Source organism: Oncorhynchus mykiss, chromosome 12, assembly GCF_013265735.2.
Source record: "Oncorhynchus mykiss isolate Arlee chromosome 12, USDA_OmykA_1.1, whole genome shotgun sequence".
NCBI classification, from domain to species: Eukaryota; Metazoa; Chordata; class Actinopteri; order Salmoniformes; family Salmonidae; genus Oncorhynchus; species Oncorhynchus mykiss.
In genome coordinates this window covers 11,733,912-11,751,707 of record NC_048576.1, presented here as the reverse complement: position 1 = coordinate 11,751,707, position 17,796 = coordinate 11,733,912, and the positions used below count along the sequence as shown (strand labels likewise).

Below are 17,796 nucleotides of genomic sequence, written 5' to 3'. Positions count from 1 at the left end.
ACCATTGATATTTAATTTTTGTTAAAGACAACTAAAAGCAACATGTATTACATGGTGGTAAATCACTGGACACAAGTGTTCATTTCAAGTTTATTTTTGTAATCAAAATACCCTGTTACACAATTCCCCAAATCAACCATGTTAATCCCATCTGGGATTACATTACTGATTTTGAAAAGGTTAGATGTAACCCTCCCAGTTGACAAATTAATCAAATAAAAAATTTACAAAAGTATGATTGCTTTTAAATAATTAACATGTTATACAAAACTGCACTTTATTCAGTGACCCAAGAGTACACTGCAGTTAAAATAGGCATAGATACTGTAGTTGCATCGAACGAAATTGAACATGTCCCAGCAAACACTCAATCACTCAAACGTGGATGCATTTCAGTTACCACTTTTCCAACTGAAGTGCAGGTAAATGTTTCCTTTATTCAGGCATATTAAAGAATTTAAGGAAAGTAGATCCTTTCTCACAATCATTCTACAAAATTAACATTTGAGACCCATAAATGGTTTCAATGAAATGTTTCACCTTAATATTGGTATTGAAAAAGGACGAGGCTCGAGAAATGTCAGTATCATATTTACAGTAAATGTTTTATGATGTTTGCTTGAATTGAGTGGGGATTTATGCCAGGATTCAATCTGATCGCGTTTTGGCAGCAATGCACCATTTTAATGGAAATGCATTATTGAAGCAACATGTAGCCAGCGTTTTACCACGAACGAGTGAACATTGCCGACAAGGTGTGATCAGATTGATTCCCTGCATTACTTTTTTGTTTGTTTGTAAAATCATAAATGTTATGATAAATGACTGCATAAGAAAAGTTTGACAGTACTGACAAATGTCATTACCATAAACCAAAAATCACTTTACAATTTCAACACAGTTATGTTGAGAAATCCATACAAAACATGAAGTTATATTTTTAAGAAGGCAGTGTACAGTACGCTTGAGTCAACGGGAAGGTTTGGGGTAGTGAACCTGAACATTAGTCACCAATCGTTTTGTAATTACAGAATCAGGACCTACGGGGATATTTCTTAACCTAAATTACAGATCCCACCATACTTGATAGAAATAAATCAATACATTTTCTAAACGTTTAAATTACACCTGTATATTTGTTTCATCCATCAGGCCTGAGCTGTTGATATACCTCTGATTAAGGTGGCTGCCTATTCCCTGTATTAGTGCACTACTTTTATACGGCTCTTTTATACGGCTCTTGTCAATAGGGTGCAAGTTCAGGCATAAACAAAACTTCATTAAACGATGCCACTAGCTAAAGGTCTTTAGACGTGTGCTCGTTAGTTTCCTCCTTTCCTCTCAAGAAAAACATCACCTTGTATTCATCATGCATATTTAAGAGTATACTGGGTTGTGTTTTTCACCACAGTGATGGATATGACAAATCGTTTTTTTAAACCCTTAACTACATAATTTACAAAATGTTGCTGTACAATCCTGCTAAGACCTTTTTTTTTTTTACAGGTAAGTGCATGTGGCAAGAACCCCTTATGTCTAAGATGCATGACGCCAACCGATCCCTCTAGCCTACAACCATGTGGCATTCTAGAACCTAGAAAGCACATTAGCTTGGTTCCATCCTTTCACCTGCTCAGAGAGAGAGAGGATGCATCGCTGGATTCAAAACAAGGCGACTGTTCAACACAAACTGGTACTAGCCACAGCAGTGTAGTCCAAGAGACTGCCCAAATCAACACCCCAGTTGCCTAGTAACAATCCTTATCACATCTCAAGTACTGGTCAGTCTTCACAAAACCCCAAATACCTACTTCAGAGGTAACACATCGAGCCATCAAGTAGGGCTGCACGATATGGGGAAAAAAACGGAATTGCGATAAACACTTAGGTGAACTTTTGTAATCAAATAAAATGTGCTGCTTGAGTAACGGGGTGGGGCTTGGTGTGGAAAGCAGGAGAGACGACAGTAAACTATTAGCCGCGTGTAACAACCGTTCTGAGTGCTGTTTCAAAATATTGCGAATTATATTAATTATGAAGACTTCACCATGCAGGTACAGAGAAAATAGCTTGGCTTTATTCATAAAGTAGGAGTACTGATCTCGGATCAGGTCCCCCTCTATCCGTATTTGTTATGACCTAAAAGGCTAAACTGATCCTGTTGCAGCACTCTGACTCTTTATGAACACAGACCCTGCGCAACCTCAGTGTTCGCAGGAGCTGCTGTCCTGCAGTCAAACACCATGATGTTCTAAACCGGGTTGGGGGTCAATTCAGGAACTATGTGCAAGAGTCTGACCCACTCACCGCAGGCTTCAACACACTCACCGCAGGCTTCAACCATCGGAATAAACTTATTAGAACACCAGAAAGGGTGTTGTCCGTCTGTTTTATGACATCAGCAACTAGTATTATAATATCCCACTGTAAAATATTGATATACACCTTGCACATGATGGGCAAAAACACACCATGTGAAGTAGGATTTTTTTTTTAAACCCATTTGACTGTTAACAGGAAGTACCATTGATGAGGGACATCAGTAGGACAAAATGAATTGGAGTTGGTGAGGTGTTGTTTTGAAAAAGGGCCACAGCATTAAAACAACTGCCTTGTTGCAGTTGTTTAGGAGGTTAGAGCACTGTGGTTCAGAGTTTGAGGAAAATGTCAAAAGCACCATTAGTTTATGACTGAGTTGAAGAGAACCAAACTATCTAAATCAGTGTGTTTCTTGATGGACAGAAAATACGTTTAAAATCGCAATACCCAGCTAAAAGATTTATTAATTCGGTGATGAGTTAATTGCTTCATTTCTATTTTCGACATTGCGATCACTCGTTAAAACAAGTCAAAATATCCTGGCACATTAGCGAGCTCACCGTAAGTAAATCACACAAAAGGCTTTCACTTTACTGGAACAATTCAATCCTGTTCGCCTTCAGACTACTGTACTGGCCTTGACATCTTAACGAATTTCGACTTCCGTAGGTTTTTTGTGTTTGTTTCTTATTTAAAATGTAAAAACATGAAACGGTTCATTTTGTAAGGAAGTAGCCTTTTAACTGAACTAGTGAGTGACGCTGAAGACCTTGTGCTTGTTGCCAGAGATGGAACATGCAAGGCCATACATGCAAAACAGTTTGTCAGAGAGCGAGAAGAAAAATAGTTTTTTTTTTAAAACTACCTATTTACCCTCATCCTCACAATAAAGGAACTCTACTGAACACTGGTTGACCGTTCCCTAGTCCTACTGTTACTGTTTATAAGACCGTTCCCTAGTCTTACTGTTTATAAGACCGTTCCCTAGTCCTACTGTTACTGTTTATAAGACCGTTCCCTAGTCCGACTGTTACTGTTTATAAGGACCGTTCCCTAGTCCGACTGTTACTGTTTATAAGGACCGTTCCCTAGTCCGACTGTTACTGTTTATAAGGACCGTTCCCTAGTCCGACTGTTACTGTTTATAAGGACCGTTCCCTAGTCCTACTGTTACTGTTTATAAGGACCGTTCCCTAGTCCTACTGTTACTGTTTATAAGGACCGTTCCCTAGTCCTACTGTTACTGTTTATAAATAATGTTGCTTTAATGTCCCTCCTGTTAGCTATTGACACAGTGATGGTCGGGTCTCTCAAATGTGTGTGTGGAAGCAGGCCCAACAACGGGCCCAGTATTTCAAGTATGGGTAAATGTGGTAGGTGCCTCCCAGTGTGTACATCGGATAGGCCTAGGTGTCAGTATCGGTACATGTGATAGGTGGAGACCCAGGAAGAGGGGAAGGCCCATTTAGGGAACCTCTTCAGCATGTCCTCTAGCTGAACAGTCCTCTGGTCCTCTCCAAAGAAGTAATGAGATGAGATGGCTACTGAGATCATTCCCTCTGGGCCTGACGGATCCTCTTCTCTGGGAGGCTGGAGAGGAGAAATATATATATATACACATTAAAACACACAATCATATATGGACAGTGTTTCCCCTATATTCACAAATCGTTGCCGCCACTCCAACAAATGATTTATTTCATTTTCAGTGTAAACCAAAGACTAAAACCAAGTTAGTAGAAAATATAATTGACCAACATATTTTTTAAATAAGATTTGAGAACTAACAACCACCAAAATAAAAACTAGACAGCCAGGGAGAATCTGAAATAAAAAATGTCATGCATACTCCCAGTCGATATTCACGTCATAAGATCCCCTAGACCACGCCCACCAATCAGTCTTTCCAATTGATTCCCCTGAAAAAGAGCCAACTTCTTAGTTGATTTTTAAATCATACAGAAATCGAAAAACTGCAATGTACATCAAACCAGGTCAAAAATCCCAAAACTCTAGTTTGCTCTGCTCCCACATAGGGAAATAGAGCCTGTGGGCAGAGCCCTGTGGCTTCAGGCTATTCAGCGTGGGAGAGTCAGGGAATTTTGGCTACCCGGTGTCCAAGTACACATAGCTATGTGTGTGGAAAACATTTAATCACAGGTAAGCACTACTTGTAGCTGTACAATCGGTTTCTGTAGTTAGTCTTGGCTAGCTAGCTAATGTTGCGGTCGGTAGCTAGCTAGAGGCTAGCACACACGTGGATAGCATCGTCATGAAATGGGGCATGAGGGTTGCTTTACAATATTAGCGAGATTCAGGCAATGTTGAAAAGTCATCTTTAGATATGTACTTTTCTTCAATCTAATTTTGTATTTGACTAAAACATGCAGTGAACAAGAAAATTGTTTGAAAAGGGTAATTTTGGGGTAGCAACATTCTATCGAATACAGACAGAGTATGGAGCCCCCATTGATTGTGTTGTTTGAGTCACTCAGATAGCATAAGCCATGGCAAAATGTGTAAAATTGCAGGAAATCAGCTTTAAAACTGCACATTTCCTCTCAGCTCCGTGGCAATATGTGTAGAATTCTAGGAAATGATGCCACAACATTTGTACAATCAAAATAAACTTGTCACTCGGGAAATATGCCTGGGGTGAGAAGAAATAACAGCAAGCATAGGCTTGGATCACGACACAACAGACGTAAAGCAATGGAATCATTACAGACCAAGTAGTCCTACTAAACAACGCCAAGTCGACAGACTAAAACAACCATAATGGCCTCCACCAGGAAATAACTAGATTAAACAACAATGAATAGCTACGGATTCTGATTCATACACGATGTTTGGAGAAAGGGAGACTTGTGCCCTGAGACAGGTGACTGAGTGAAACAGGGACGCATCTGTCTGGGGAGATGATAGCGGCTTGTTCTAATCCAATCATTGCAGCAGGTTCAACCGATACCCCGCCTGTTTCTTTACAGACAAAAGAACTAGCCAATAGTTGTTCAGAGTGAAAGAGATGTGTTCTGGCAGCTGAAAAATACTTTTGCCAATCATGGATAATTACAAAAAGATACTAATCGTATTCTGAAAATTCTCCATATCTATTACAATACTTGTTTTGTCCGAGTACTCGGCACACCCCTAGTACACTGTACACAAAGACACTGTACACAAACACACTGTACACAAACACACTGTACACAAACACACAAAGACAAGCATTCCTCCAAAGGCTCGTGCACAAATTCTTCTGAAACTTTTGAAAGTACACTGTGCATTAAATCCAAGCTGAAAAAAGGAATGTGTTAATTAGGGTGCTAACCCAGCAGGTAAAACTGATGTCGTGACATTATCCCAACCAGCTTTGCCTGTTTGGAATCCTAAATCCCTAATATTCTGTACCTGTATTTCGAACCAGAAGTTCCAGGCGGGGGCATCCAGGCCGTGGGAGTAGAATATAAAGTACTCTCCAGCCAGGTGGTACTGGGGAACACCATCCCCAAACGACCAGCTGGACAGAGAGGCCCCTTGGTGGGGTCTCAGGTAGAGGGACATGTGGCTGGGACCTGGGGGACGGACATAGTCACACACAATGCATGTCACAAACTATGGTTCCTAGACACTGCCTTTTCTCACACAACATTTGGAAAGAGGGACAAGGATTGGAGTAACGGACCCTACAGCAGGTAGTGATAGAGAATTGGAGTAATGGACCCTACAGCAGGTAGTGATATAGGATTGGAGTAATGGACCCTACAGCAGGTAGTGATAGAGGATTGGATCCTACACAGGTAGTGATAGAGGATTGGATCCTACAGCAGGTAGTGATAGAGGATTGGACCCTACAGCAGGTAGTGATAGAGGATTGGAGTAATGGACCCTACAGCAGGTAGTGATAGAGGATTGGAGTAATGGACCCTACAGCAGGTAGTGATAGAGGATTGGAGTAATGGACCCTACAGCAGGTAGTGATAGAGGATTGGATCCTACAGCAGGTAGTGATAGAGGATTGGATCCTACAGCAGGTAGTGATAGAGGATTGGAGTAATGGACCCTACAGTGCCTTCAGAAAGTATTCACACCCCTTGACTTTTTCCACATTTTGTTGTTTTACTAATTGTCATTTTTCTGTCAACGATCTACTCAAAACACTGTCAGTGGAAAAAACAACAATTCTAACATTTGTAAAAAAATATATATATATTTATTATAATCCTGTAGTCAACCCCCTGAGTCAATACATGTTAGAATCACCTTTGGAAGTCTAAGAGCTTTACACACCTGGATTGTGCAACATTTGCCCATTATTCTCTTCAAAATTCTTCAAGCTCTGTCAAATTGGTTGTTGATCATCATTTTCAGGTCATACCATAGGTTTTCAAGCAGATATAAGTCAAAACTGTAACTTGGCCACTCAATGTCTTCTTGGTAAGAAATTCAAGTCTAGATTTGGCTTTGTGTTTTAGGTTATTGTCCTTCTAAAAGGTGAATTAAATCTCAGTGTCTGGTGGAAAGCAAACTGAACCAGGTTTTCCTCGACCATTTTGCCTGTGCTTTCAGGCATTCAGTACTTAAAAAAAACAACTCCCCAGTACTTACGATTACAATCATACCCATAACATGATGCAGCCACCACTATACTTTAAAATATGAAGAGTGGTATTCAATAATGTGTTGTATTGGATTTGCCCCAAACATAACACTTTGTATTCAGGACAAATAGTTAATTACTTTGCCACATGTTCTGCAGTATTACTTTAGTGCCTTGTTGTAAACAGGATGCATGTTTTGGAATATTGTTATTCTGTACAAGCTTCCTTCTTTTCACTCTGTCAATTAGTGGAGTAACTACAATGTTGTTGATCCATCCTCAGTTTTCTATCACAGCCATTAAACTAACTGTTTTAAAGTCACCATTGGCCTCATGGTGAAATCCCTGAGCGGTTTCCTTCGTCTCCAGGAACAGAGTTAGAAGGATGACTGGGTGTATTGATACACTACCCAACGTGTAATTAATAACTTCACCATGCTCAAAGGGGAACTCAATGTATGCTTTTTACATTTATTACCTTTCTACCAATAGGTGCCCTTCTTTGCGAGGCATTGGAAAACCTCTGGTCTTTTGTGTTTGAAATTCACTGCTCGACTGAGGGACCTTACAGATACAGTGGGGCAAACAAGTATTTAGTCAGCCACCAATTGTGCAAGTTCTCCCACTTAAACAGATGAGAGAGGCCTGTAATTTTCATCATAGGTACACTTCAACTATGACAGACAAAATGAGGGGAAAAAATCCAGAAAATCCCATTGTAGGATTTTTAATGAATTTATTATTCACGTGGAAAATAAGTATTTGGTCAATAACAAAAGTTTCTCAATACTTTGTTATATATCCTTTGTTGGCAATGACAGAGGTCAAATGTTTTCTGTAAGTCTTCACAAGGTTTTCACACACTGTTGCTGGTATTGTGGCCCATTCCTCCATGCAGATCTCCTCTAGAGCAGTGATGTTTTGGGGCTGTTGCTGGGCAACACGGACTTTCAACTCCCTCCAAAGATTTTCTATGGGGTTGAGATCTGGAGACAGGCTAGGCCACTCCAGGACCTTGAAATGCTGCTTACGAAGCCACTCCTTCGTTGCCCGGGCGGTGGGTGTGTTTGGGATCATTGTCATGTTGAAAGACCCAGCCACGTTTAATCTTCAATGCCCTTGCTGATGGAAAGAGGTTTTCACTCAAAATCTCACGAAACATGGCCCCATTCGTTCTTTCCTTTACACGGATCAGTCGTCCTGGTCCCTTTGCAGAAAAACAGCCCCAAAGCATGTTTCCACCCCCATGCTTCACAGTAGGTATGGTGTTCTTTGGATGCAACTCAGCATTCTTTGTCCTCCAAACACGACGAGTTGAGTTTTTACCAAAAGTTATATTTTGGTTTCATCTGACCATATGACATTCTCCCAATCTTCTTCTAGATCATCCAAATGCTCTCTAGCAAACCTCAGACGGGCCTGGACATGTACTGGCTTAAGCAGGGGGACACGTCTGGCACTGCAGGATTTGAGACCCTGGCGGCGTAGTGTGTTACTGATGGTAGGCTTTGTTACTTTGGTCCCAGCTCTCTGCAGGTCATTCACTAGGTTCCCCCGTGTGGTTCTGGGATTTTTGCTCACCGTTCTTGTGACAATTTTGACCCCACGGGGTGAGATCTTGCGTGGAGCCCCAGATCGAAGTAGATTATAAGTGGTCTTGTATGTCTTCCATTTCCTAATAATTGCTCCCACAGTTGATTTCTTCAAACCAAGCTGCTTACCTATTGCAGATTCAGTCTTCCCAGCCTGGTGCAGGTCTACAATTTTGTTTCTGGTGTCCTTTGACAGCTCTTTGGTCTTGGCCATAGTGGATTTTGGAGTGTGACTGTTTGAGGTTGTGGACAGGTGTCTTTTATACTGATAACACGTTCAAACAGGTGCCATTAATACAGGTAACGAGTGGAAGACAGAGGAGCCTCTTAAAGAGGAAGTTACAGGTCTATGAGAGTCAGAAATCTTGCTTGTTTGTAGGTGACCAAATACTTATTTTTCACCATAATTTGCAAATAAATTCATTAAAAATCCTACAATGTGATTTTCTGGAATTTTTTTTCTCATTTTGTCTGTCATAGTTGAAGTGTACCTATGATGAAAATTACAGGCCTCTCATCTTTTTTAAGTGGGAGAACTTGCACAATTGGTGGCTGACTAAATACTTTTTTTGCCCCACTGTAATTGTATGTTTGGGGTACAGAGATGGGGTATTCATTTAAAATCATGTTAAATGCTATTATTGCAGAGAGAGTCTGTGCAACTTATTATGTGACTTGTTAAGCACCTTTTTACTCCTGTGCTTATTTAGGCTTGCCTTAACAATGGGGTTGAATACTTACTGACTCAAGACATTATAGCTTTTAATTTTTAATAATTCAGTAAACATTTAGAAAAACATAATTCCACATTGACATTATGGGCAATTGTGTGTAGGCCAGTGACAAGCAATCTCAATTTAAATTCAGGCTGAAACAACAAGATGTGTAAGAAGTCAAGGGGTGGGAATACGTTCTGAAGGCACTGTAGCGGTAGAGGATGAAGGGTCGTCATTGTAAAATAAGAATTAGTTCTTAACTGACTTGCCTAGTTAAATAAAGGTTAAATAAAAATAAAAATAAATACCATGTGTTCAATGTTCATATAATCTCACCTTTGACTTCAAATGTAATCTTCACTGTGCCCCATTTTGTCTGTTCTTTAGAAAGGACCTGAAACTCGATGGGAGACTTGGGAAAGACTTCAGGGGCTGGGAGGTACCAGTTCTTCCTGAAAACAAGGAAATTGACACAATGCCGTTATTTTTGCTAAACCAGTCGATACCTGCCAGACATGTCTAATAAATATATGGTATGTGCATGACACAGTAAAATAGTTTCTCCTTTATGAAACACAACCAAATACGTCAGCATTTTGTTGCCATAGACAACACATTTTAACCCCTTTGAGATACAATATAATAATAAGTGTTATTTAATTACGCCATGTGTGCCCGTAGAGATCCTATTAAATTAGTATACAGTGTATTCAGACACCTAGACTTTTCCCACATTTTGTTACAGCCTTATTCTAAAATTGATAAAATAGCTTTTTTCCCCAAATTTATAAAATATAAAATATAGAAATACTTTGCTAGGAGACTCGAAATTGAGCTCAGGTGCACCTTATTTCGATTGATCATCCTTAAGATGTTTCTACAACTTGATTGGACATAATTTGGAAAGGCACACACCTTTCTATATAAATGGTGCCACAGTTGACAGTGCACGTCAGAGCAAAAACCAAGCCATGAGGTCAAAGGAATTGTCTGTAGAGCTCCGAGACAGGATTGTGTCGAGGCACAGATCTGGGAAGGTTACCAAAAATTGTCCGCATCATTGAAGGTCCCCATCATTCTTTAAATGGAAGAAGTTTAGAACCTCCAAGAGCTGACCGCCCGGCCAAACTGAGCAATCAGGGGAGAAGGGCCTTGGTCAGGAAGGTGACCAAAAACCTGATGGTCACTTTGACAGAGCTCCAGAAGGACAACAATCTCTGCAACACTCCACCAATCAGGCCTTTACGGTAGAGTGGTCAGACGGAAGCCACTCTTCAGTAAAAGGCACATGCTTGGAGTTTGCCAAAGGTCACCTAAAGGACTCTGACCATGAGAAACATGATTCTCTGGTCTGATGAAACCAAGATTGAAATCTTTGGCCTGAATACCAAGCTTCACGTCTGGAGGAAACCTGGCACCATCCCTACGGTGAAGCATGGTGGTGGCAGCATCATGCTGTGGGGAGGTTTTTCAGGGGCAGGGACTAGGAGACTAGTCAGGATTGAGGGAAAGATGAACGAAGCAAAGTACAAAGAGATCCTTGATGAAAACCTGCTCCAGAGCCTCAGACTGGGGTGACGGTTGACCTTTCAACAGGACAATGACCCTAAGCACACAGCCAAGACAACGCAGTAGTGTCTTCGGGACAAGTCTCTGAATGTCCTTGAGTGGCTCAGCCAGAGCCTGGACTTGAACCCAGCAACGCTCCCCATCCAACCTTACAGAGCTTGAGAGGATCTGCAGAGAAGAATGGGAGAAACTCCCCAAATACAGGTGTGCAAAGCTTGTAGTGTCATACCCAAGAAGACTCAAGGCTGTAATCACTGCCAAAGGTGCTTCAACAAAGTACTGAGTAAAGGCTCTGAATAAATATGTAAATGTGATTTTTCAGTTGTTTATTTTGTCATTATGGGGTATTTTGGGGTATTTTAGAATAAGGTTGTAACGTAACAAAATTTGGAAAATGTAAAGGGGTCTGAATACTTCCCGAATACACTGTATACTACATATTCTAATTCCTAGTTCTATGGGTATGACTCACTTGACAAGGAACTTGACCGGTAGGAACCAGGGGTAGCCACAGAAAGGCCTGTCCTCCTGACAGCTGGTCCTGATAGTGTCGTTGATCTCTGGTATGATAGGCGTGATGTGCTGCATGCCAGTGTAGTCAAAGCTGTTGATCCACAGACCTGAGTCTCTGCTCTTCACCTGGCCATCCAGACCATGGAAGGTACGAGTGGTGTGCTGACAGGAAGGGAAGAGAGAAAAGGTGAAAAGATATTCAGCAACTCATGGTAGAACACCCGAGGGGGGAGTTGTTTCAAAAGTACATGTTTAGCAGGAGCAGACAGAAAAGTCAACATTGACACACAGTTGTTCATTTGAAATAAGAGTGAGTTTGTTCTTAAGTCCTGGATAAATAAAAATGTGCTTGGTGGAGCAGGCAGAAAGACGGTCAACATTGCCAGGTTGTCATTGTAACATAAGGTCTGTATTTAATTCATTGAGATACACACACTAAGACCAATGCATCAGATAATCGTTTATTCAATGTTGTCAGGTGTGTGTGCGTCTAAGCAGAAAGTGCCTGAGATGGTCTTGGGACTAGAACCGTTTGAGGTGTGGGCCAGAGAGGTCGGGTGTGTGTCAGATGGTCTCACCTGAAGAAAGACCCGTTTGGGGCGTGGGCTCGAGGGGTCTGCTGTATAGGGGAAGAACATTCCACACAACACCAGCACCAGAAACACAGTGAACACTGTTCCCAGACCTGCCAACAGCCACTTAGTAGACCTAGCCAAGTAGATGAAGTGGAGCTGGGGGGAGAGAGGGATGAGGGAGAGAATCAAAAACACACATCAGATCACTCAAAGCTGTTTAAAGTCATCAGATTATATGATATTTCATTTTTCTACCTAATATCCTCCATTCCATGATGGAGAGGGGAGTTGCTGCTGACCTGGTTGGTATTGTATTGTAATAAATATTGCTATGCTGGCGCTTCCAAAGGTTTCTATGGGAATGTTATTTCCACAACGACTACAGTCAGGAACACGTTCCTGTGCTCTTCCCTCTTTTGGAAAGCTAGCTAGTATTAACCATGGTTCTACTCACAAAGAAGGAGGAGAGGAAGAGTGTGGCGAGGGTGACGAGGGTGGCCAGGACCACGTCAGGGGGGATCTCTGTGCCGCTGCGCCCCAGGATGGGCGTGAAGATCTCAAACACTACCCAGATCAGGAACATGAAGTGGACATAGGGCAGAGCCAGACCCAGCTGGTAGAGAACAGAGTACTTCACCGATGCACCTGGAGACACAGGAGAGATACATTAACTAACCCAGACCCAGCTTGTAGAGAACAGAGTACTTCACCTGCACCAAGCAAATAAGAGATCAATATAAAACCCTTTCAATTCAAAACTAATCATGTGATACATTAATGTATCGTTGTTGCTGCTGAGCTGTGAAAATGACCTGACAACCTTCTGATTGAAACATCACACTTCATAATAACAATGGGAGCATTGAACAGTATCCACGTCTATCCAATAACCTGTATCCATGTTCATGAAAAGGAATCTCCTTATGGGAAGCAACTTATCGATCTACAGTGCATTCGGAAAGTGTTCAGACCTCGACTTTTTCCACATTTTACAGCCTTATTCTAAAATGGATTAAATTGTTTTTTCCCCTCATCAAATCTACACATAATACCCCATAATGACAAAGCAAAAACAGTTTTTTAGAAATGTTTGCATATTTATAAAACATTTAATAACTTAAAAATCACATTTACATATTTATTCAGACCCTTTACTCAGTACTTTGTTGAAGCACCTTTGGCAGTGATTACAGCCTCGAGTCTTCTTGGGTATGGCACTACAAGCTTGGCACAACTGTATTTGGAGAGTTTCTCCCATTCTTCTCTGCAGATCCTCTCAAGCTCTGTCAGGTTGGATGGGGAGCGTTGCTGCACAGATATTTTCAGGTTTCCAGAGATGTTTGATCGGATTGAATTTGGGCTCTGGTTGGGGCCACAAGGACATTCAGAGACTTGTCCCGAAGACACTCCTGTGTTGTGTTGGCTGTGTGCTTAGGGTCATTCTCCTGTTGGAAGGTGAACCTCCTGAGCGCTCTGAAGCAGGTTTTCATCAAGGATCTCTTTGTACTTTGCTCCGCTCATCTTTGCCTCGATCCTGACTAGTCTCCCAGTCCCTGCCACTGACAAACCTCCCCAGAGCATGATGGTGCCACCACCATGCTTCACCAAAGGGATGGTGCCAGGTTTCCTCCAGACGTGAAGCTTGGCATTCAGGCCAAAGAGTTCAATCTTGGTTTCATCAGACCAGAGAATCTTGTTTCTTATGGTCAGAGTCCTTTAGGTGCCTTTTGGCAAACTCCAAGTATGCACCTTTTACTGAAGAGTGGCTTCCGTCTGACCACTCTACCATAAAGGCCTGATTGGTGTAGTGCTGCAGAGATGGTTGTCCTTCTGGAAGTTTCTCCCATCTCCACAGAGGAACTCTGGAGCTCTGTCAGAGTGACCATCAGGTTCTTGGTCACCTCCCCGACCAAGGCCCTTCTCCCCCGATTGCTCAGTTTGGCCGGGCGGTCAGCTCTTGGAAGAGTCTTGGTGGTTGTAAACTTCTTCCATTTAAAGAATGATGGAGGCCACTGTGTTCTTGGTAGCCTTTCCCAGATCTGTGCCTCGACACAATCATGTCTCGGAGCTCTACGGACAATTCCTTCAACATCATGGCATTGTTTTTGCTCTGACATGCACTGTCAACTGTGGGACCTTATATATAGACAGGTGTGTGCCTTTCCAAATCATGTCCAATTAATTGGATTTACCACAGGTGGGCTCTAATCAAGTTGGAGAAACATCTTAAGGATGATCAATTGAAACAGGATGCACCGGAGCTCAATTTTGAGTCTCATAGCAAAGGGTCTGAATACTTATGTAAATAAGGTATATAAAAAAAAAGGTTTATACATTTGCTAAAATGTCTAAAAACACGTTTTAGCTTTTTCATTATGGGGTGTTGTGTGTAGAATGAGGGAAAAAATGTATCAAATACATTTTCATATAAGGCTGTAACGTAACAAAATGTGTAAAAACTCAAGGTGTCTGAAATCTATCCATCTATTCCCTCCTCACCTCTGAGTTTAAACTCCCTGGCGAGGAGCAGCTTGGTGGTCAGAGGGAAGGCCACCATCAGCATGGGGACGTAGGCAGAGCAGAGGTCGTTAGCTGTGAGGTAGACTAGGGCAGCGCACCACAGCAGCAGGCTCACGTCAAAGTAGAGCTCCCCCAGCTCCAGGCGACGTACACCCTGCAGGAGGACGACCAGACAGACCAGGTCAGCAAGGAACAATCCCTGTCACTGGTGTATTGATACAGTATGCAAGAGGAACACTCAGACAGACAGGGGACAATAAGGGCAGACACAGACCGTCATCCATTCCCCCAAAATAGGCTTATCCATTTAATTGTTATATCAACACCAAGGTCTATCAAAATGTTTTTCTCTCGTGGTTACTTGGCTGCACAGTCAACATACAATTCAGTCAGATTGGTTTTGATGGATGTTTTATTGAGCTGCCTTACACAGACCATGTGAGAACCATGGAGAGTGAGTGAACTTCAGCCCAGATAGACCCACCCTGACATCCCACAGGCGAATAGCCAGGACTCTGCCTTTCGCTCTCCCTCTACTTCTCCGTTTCTCTCCCTCTACTTCTCTCAGTCTCTCTCTCTCTCTCTCTCCCGGCACCACTTAGTGATGTTTGAATACCAACAAAGGTCTCATTCACAGAGTTTAAAACCACTCCATTATCGCCAGTACTGTGCCTGAATCACACATAATTCTGACTCTGGTCATGGAGGAGAATGTTGTTTAATCTACCTCTTAATATCCTCTGTACGTTTACCCTGGCACTGTAGTGAAGTATGAACTACTGCCTTCAACTACACCAGTGGAGACTGGCGCCACTCAGTGTCTCTGTGTCCAGGCCTGGAGCTCTGCCACTCAGTGTCCAGGCCTGGAGCTCTGCCACTCAGTGTCCAGGCCTGGAGCTCTGCCACTCAGTGTCCAGGCCTGGAGCTCTGCCACTCAGTGTCCAGGCCTGGAGCTCTGCCACTCAGGGTCCAGGCCTGGAGCTCTGCCACTCAGGGTCCAGGCCTGGAGCTCTGCCACTCAGTGTCCAGACCTGGAGCTCTGCCACTCAGTGTCCAGGCCTGGAGCTCTGCCACTCAGTGTCCAGGCCTGGAGCTCTGCCACTCAGTGTCCAGGCCTGGAGCTCTGCCACTCAGTGTCCAGGCCTGGAGCTCTGCCACTCAGTGTCCAGGCCTGGAGCTCTGCCACTCAGTGTCCAGACCTGGAGCTCTGCCACTCAGTGTCCAGGCCTGGAGCTCTGCCACTCAGTGTCCAGGCCTGGAGCTCTGCCACTCAGGGTCCAGGCCTGGAGCTCTGCCACTCAGGGTCCAGGCCTGGAGCTCTGCCACTCAGGGTCCAGGCCTGGAGCTCTGCCACTCAGGGTCCAGGCCTGGAGCTCTGCCACTCAGGGTCCAGGCCTGGAGCTCTGCCACTCAGGGTCCAGGCCTGGAGCTCTGCCACTCAGGGTCCAGGCCTGGAGCTCTGCCACTCAGGGTCCAGGCCTGGAGCTCTGCCACTCAGGGTCCAGGCCTGGAGCTCTGCCACTCAGGGTCCAGGCCTGGAGCTCTGCCACTCAGGGTCCAGGCCTGGAGCTCTGCCACTCAGGGTCCAGGCCTGGAGCTCTGCCACTCAGTGTCCAGGCCTGGAGCTCTGCCACTCAGTGTCCAGGCCTGGAGCTCTGCCACTCAGTGTCTCTGTAGGACGCAAAGACTAGCCTGCTACAGCACCACTACCTACCATAGAGCACTGGCATAAATCATTGGCTACATCCCAATATGCAGGCTAATATAGAACTGACAATACATGCCCAATACATTGCTTCATTCCAAGTGGTATGGTATGCCAGTGTGCATATTAAAATATAGATATTGTCCACACCCGTGGAACAAATGCACCCAGGACAATACCAAAGTAACCCAGCGTGGTTACAGACTGACCTCTCTGTTCAATGACAGAAACAGAAGCAGAGTCTGTATAAACGTGGCTAGGCTGGGCATAAGACTATAGCACAACATACGCGTGCTGTTTTAAACCTGCAGGGCTGAACTGAACAGTTTCAGAATAATATCTGTTACAAGCTTTTCAAAGCGTCTGGTCTGAGTGGTAGAACTTTTTCAGTCATATGACCGTGTGAGTTTGAGGTTTCCAACAGGCAAGGCTTCACATTGTGGTAAAAAATAAATGTAAATAAAAAATCGCTGCAGTATCGAGTAGGGCTGTCCCCGACAAAATCATTTATATTGGTCGACGGAAAGTCATCTGTTCTCTCGACTAATTGATTGGTAGAATTGTACTTGTATTTTTCCATACCTGGGTACCCCCTATGAGTTTTAATGATATCCAAGCACCTGAGCTCAATGTGGAGTCTCATAGCGAAGGTTCTGAATACTGATGTAAATAAGGTATTTATACTGTGCTAAAATTTATAAAAACCTGTTTTTGCTTTGTCATTATGGGGTATTGTGTGTAGATTGATGAGAGAGAAAAAACAACACTTTACCCATTTTAGAAAAAGGCTGTAATGTAACAAAATGTGGAAAACGTCAAGGGGTCTGAATACTTTCCGAATGCTCTGTATGCATTGAGCTTGTCTGATGCATTGAGCTTGTCTGATGCATTAAGATTGTCTGATGCATTGAGCTTGTCTGATGCATTGAGCTTGTCTGATGCATTGAGCTTGTCTGATGCATTGAGCTTGTCTGATGCATTGAGCTTGTCTGATGCATTAAGATTGTCTGATGCATTGAGCTTGTCTGATGCATTAAGATTGTCTGATGCTTTAAGCTCCCTGTTTGATTAAATAAAACACAAAGAGATCAGAGATCTAGGGAAGATAACAACTTTAACCCGATCGATCATCTTCCTCCTGCTGGCTTTCATAGATTCTGCCACTACTCTCCTGAAGTTGCCGGTAAAAGGCTACACGAAGAGTCAGCAACCTTTCTCATGTTGAATGCCAATTTATCTTACCATTTCTACCGATCTGCATGCCAGTTATGATTTTCATATACACATTTTCATGGAACAGTTTCATTTCATTTATAATAACGTCTTCGTATTGTAAATGTTCTATCCAAATCTAAATGAAAATGATACAAACCTACAAAGTACCTTCTATTGCCATTGCCAGCTATGTAAAAAGTAGCTTATAAAGCCAACAAATAAAAACATTGCTGCCTGCAGGTAGAAAATATCCTGAAAATAAATACTCTATAAATCACATTGTCTATGCATAGCCTGTCTGCAATGAACTTGAAACATTGCATCAACTATTAACTTGGGTCCAGCTGAAGCTTGAGCTAGCTAACTTGCGACATTGTATAAAATACTCTGGGCCCTCAGAGTTTCTCCACACCAGTGAGCTCAGGACAGACACAGCTGTAGGCTATTTGCATAATCAGGTAGGCCTATTTTA

General features: G+C 42.8%; 1 protein-coding gene across 1 annotated transcript in view; it reads right to left on the bottom strand.

Annotated features, from left to right (window-relative positions):
- Nucleotides 1-76: 76 nt before the first annotated feature.
- Nucleotides 77-17,796, bottom strand: part of LOC110536969 (endoplasmic reticulum metallopeptidase 1) — a 46,040-nt gene continuing 28,320 nt past the window's right edge. Inside the window, exons 10-16 of the mRNA XM_036936926.1 lie at nt 14,384-14,558; nt 12,339-12,529; nt 11,888-12,040; nt 11,269-11,471; nt 9,564-9,679; nt 5,731-5,894; nt 77-3,909 (exon numbers count right to left, since the gene is read on the bottom strand). Of these exons, the coding sequence (XP_036792821.1) occupies nt 3,733-3,909; nt 5,731-5,894; nt 9,564-9,679; nt 11,269-11,471; nt 11,888-12,040; nt 12,339-12,529; nt 14,384-14,558 (1,179 nt within the window). The 3' untranslated portion in view covers nt 77-3,732. The remainder of the gene's footprint in view (nt 3,910-5,730; nt 5,895-9,563; nt 9,680-11,268; nt 11,472-11,887; nt 12,041-12,338; nt 12,530-14,383; nt 14,559-17,796) is intronic.